Below are 3,016 nucleotides of genomic sequence, written 5' to 3' on the forward strand. Positions count from 1 at the left end.
AAAACACTAAGATCAAAATTTGTGCGGTCCACTGGGTCATTTTGGGCCTGGTCCTCAAAGGGTTAAGGTTACTAAACTTTGTTGTTCAGAGAAATTCATGTTTACAAATTCATTAGTTATACTGATATCCACATTCTCTCTCTGATCACTCGCCACCTCTAGAAAATGTTTACGTACTGTTAAATTTCTAATAAACTTGTTTACATCACATAATACTAAAAATGGATCAAGATGGTTAGTGGGGGCAAAGTTTAGTCCCTTTAAGAGAACTGACACCTGGTCTCTGGTCAGTTCCCTAGATGACAAGTTTATTACCCCTGTGTGCTCTTGTCTTGGTTCTGATTCTGACTCCGCGTTTGTCTCGTGGTGGCGTTTCCTGTGTTTCCTGCCGCCCCTCCTCCAGGGCCTCGCCGTTTTTTTGTCTTTTTAGGTTTAGAATAATCATCTCTTCAGGCTCACTTATAACATTCCCTAAGCTTGTTCCCCCTTCTGTTGTCCCCTCACTCTATATCTTTGATGGTTCCATGGACTTTATACGTTTTACTTGCAATCAGACATTGGCGTGTAACTGGCTTATCCTGTGCTTTCCAACTTTGTACAATGTCTGGACCATGGGCAAATAAAGAACTTGTGCCTTGTGTCGACCCCAGTTGTAGTCTGTATGCTCCAACAAGCAGGTCTCGTATACATTTTGTATTTTTATTTTATTTTTATTTATTCTAATTATTTAACTGTGTATTATGTAACCTCTGTACTGTATGTATTTTTTTTAAAAAAAGTGCTGCGGAATCGGTTGGCGCTATACAAATTATTATTATTATTATTATTATTATTATTATTATTATTATTATTATCATTATCAGACTAATGTGAGCGTTCATGTGGGAATATATATTAGAGACAGTATATGTGTAAGACAACAGATTGGGGGGGGGGGGGGGAGCAAAATGATCAACATGATCTGTCTTGTTGAAAATACATGGATATTGACTGATTTGCCAAATTAAGCCACTCATTCACTCTGCCATTTTATATTTATCTATTATACATTTATCAGGTAGATAATAATAACCTCGTCCTTCCATCCCACAGATAGTGAAACCTGCCAAATGTGTCCCATGGATGAGTGGCCGAATCGAGAAAAAACAAGATGTCTTCCTAAATTACAGGAGTTTCTTTCCTATAAAGAAGATAAGATGGCTTCCTTCTTCTGTTTCCTAGTAATACTGTGCTGTGTAATCACTTGTTTTACACTCAAAAAGTTTATCTTGTATTGGGACACTCCTCTGGTGAAGGCCAATAACCGGACCCTGAGTTTTACCGTCCTAGTTTCCCTCTTGCTGAGCTTCCTTTGTGTCTTCTTCTTCCTCGGTCGTCCATTGGATATAACCTGCATGCTGAGACAGACTTTGTTTGGGATCTTCTTTTCCTTAGCAATTTCTTCACTTATTGCCAAGTCTATGATGGTCTGCATTGCTTTTAAAGCCACGAAACCCAGTAGCTCATGGAAAAAGTGGACTGGAGTCACATTGCCCTATTCAATAGTAGTTGTTTGCTCCTCTGTCCAGGTTCTGATCTGTGTTTCTTGGTTGTCTACTTACCCACCCTATCAAGGTTTTGATATGACAACATATCCTGGGAAAATCATCATCCAGTGTAATGAAGGGTCAGATATCTGGTTCTACTCCATGTTGGGGTATCTGGGGTTCCTGGCAGCAGTGAGCTTTGTTCTGGCTTTCATGGTGAGGACATTACCGGACAGTTATAATGAGGCCAAGTACATCACCTTCAGCATGCTGGTGTTCTGCAGTGTCTGGATCGCCATGATCCCGGCCTATCTGAGCACCAGAGGGAAATACATGGTGGCTGTGGAGATATTCGCCATACTGACCTCATGTGCTGGAATACTAAGTTGCATATTTTTACCAAAATTGTATATTTTGTTGATTAAACCATATCTTAACACTAGGAAGCATGTTTTTTCGTGGGTTAGGAAATAATTTATGTATAACTTATACTAGTATGTAGCGTTAAAAAGATTTTTCAGGACTTCGTAATAATGCTCGTTCCAGGCACGGGACCTTATCCAGTCAGGGCTCGTTGTTGATATATGCCTTGGGAGGAGGTAAATGAAACTTCTCCAACCTCCGAGGCTCCCACACCCCTGCTAGTATGTGACCATAACTAGAGATGAGCAAATCAGTCAAAAAGTTGTTTTATCCAGGTTCGCAAATATTCGCTCAAACCATTATAGCTACAATAGTTGGACTATTACAGAGTAATGTTTTGTTTAGAAATAGGGATGGTCCGAACCTGGTTCGGTTCAGGTTCGTACGAACCCGAACTCTCGGCAATGATTCCCGCTGTCTGCCCGCTCCGTGTAGAGGGTGGATACAGCGGGAGGACCGCCTGGAAAACTGGGATACAGCCATAGCCACAGGCTGTATCCCAGTTTTCCAGGCGGTCCTCCCGCTGTATCCACCCGCTGCACAGAGCGGGCAGACAGCGGGAATCTGATGCCAAGAGTTCAGGTTCATCCGAACCCAAACCTCGGCAGGTTTGGACCATCCCTATTTAGAAGCTATTGTTCACATATTGTCAAAAATAAGAAAATGTCAAATGAAAAAAAAAATGTAAATCATCAAGTCATCTGTTCAATTTCTGCCCTGGACAGCAGTGGACTCTGGTGGATCAGCAGCATAAAATATATAAGCTTTCTAATAAAACATTCAACACTTAAATCCCTCTTCAAGCTTCCTTTCACTTCCCCTTGTGTGGCACCCTTTGTATTCCATGTTAGCTTACGTGGCAACAATATACTGTAAGTGTCAATTTTATTTCAATTTATTTAATTTTGATTTAATTATTATTTTAATAATTAATAAGTTAATAATATATTTAGTAATTGAATTTTTATTTGAATTGACCCTGTTATGAACATCTGCTGCTCACTGAATAAACATTGATCTTAGTTTTGGAGCAGCAGCAACAACGCTGAATTGAGGTCTCACCACTC

At 40.2% G+C, this 3,016-nt stretch overlaps 1 protein-coding gene across 1 annotated transcript; it reads left to right on the plus strand.

Annotated features, from left to right (window-relative positions):
• The first annotated feature begins 221 nt into the window (after positions 1 to 221).
• LOC138796466 (vomeronasal type-2 receptor 26-like) lies at positions 222 to 2,000 on the plus strand. Its single transcript, XM_069976072.1, has 2 exons — positions 222 to 234; positions 1,093 to 2,000. The coding sequence occupies exons 1-2, from the start codon at positions 222 to 224 to the stop codon at positions 1,998 to 2,000; spliced, it is 921 nt and encodes a 306-aa protein (XP_069832173.1).
• Positions 2,001 to 3,016: the final 1,016 nt, after the last annotated feature.

Source organism: Dendropsophus ebraccatus, chromosome 7, assembly GCF_027789765.1.
Source record: "Dendropsophus ebraccatus isolate aDenEbr1 chromosome 7, aDenEbr1.pat, whole genome shotgun sequence".
Taxonomy (NCBI): Eukaryota; Metazoa; Chordata; class Amphibia; order Anura; family Hylidae; genus Dendropsophus; species Dendropsophus ebraccatus.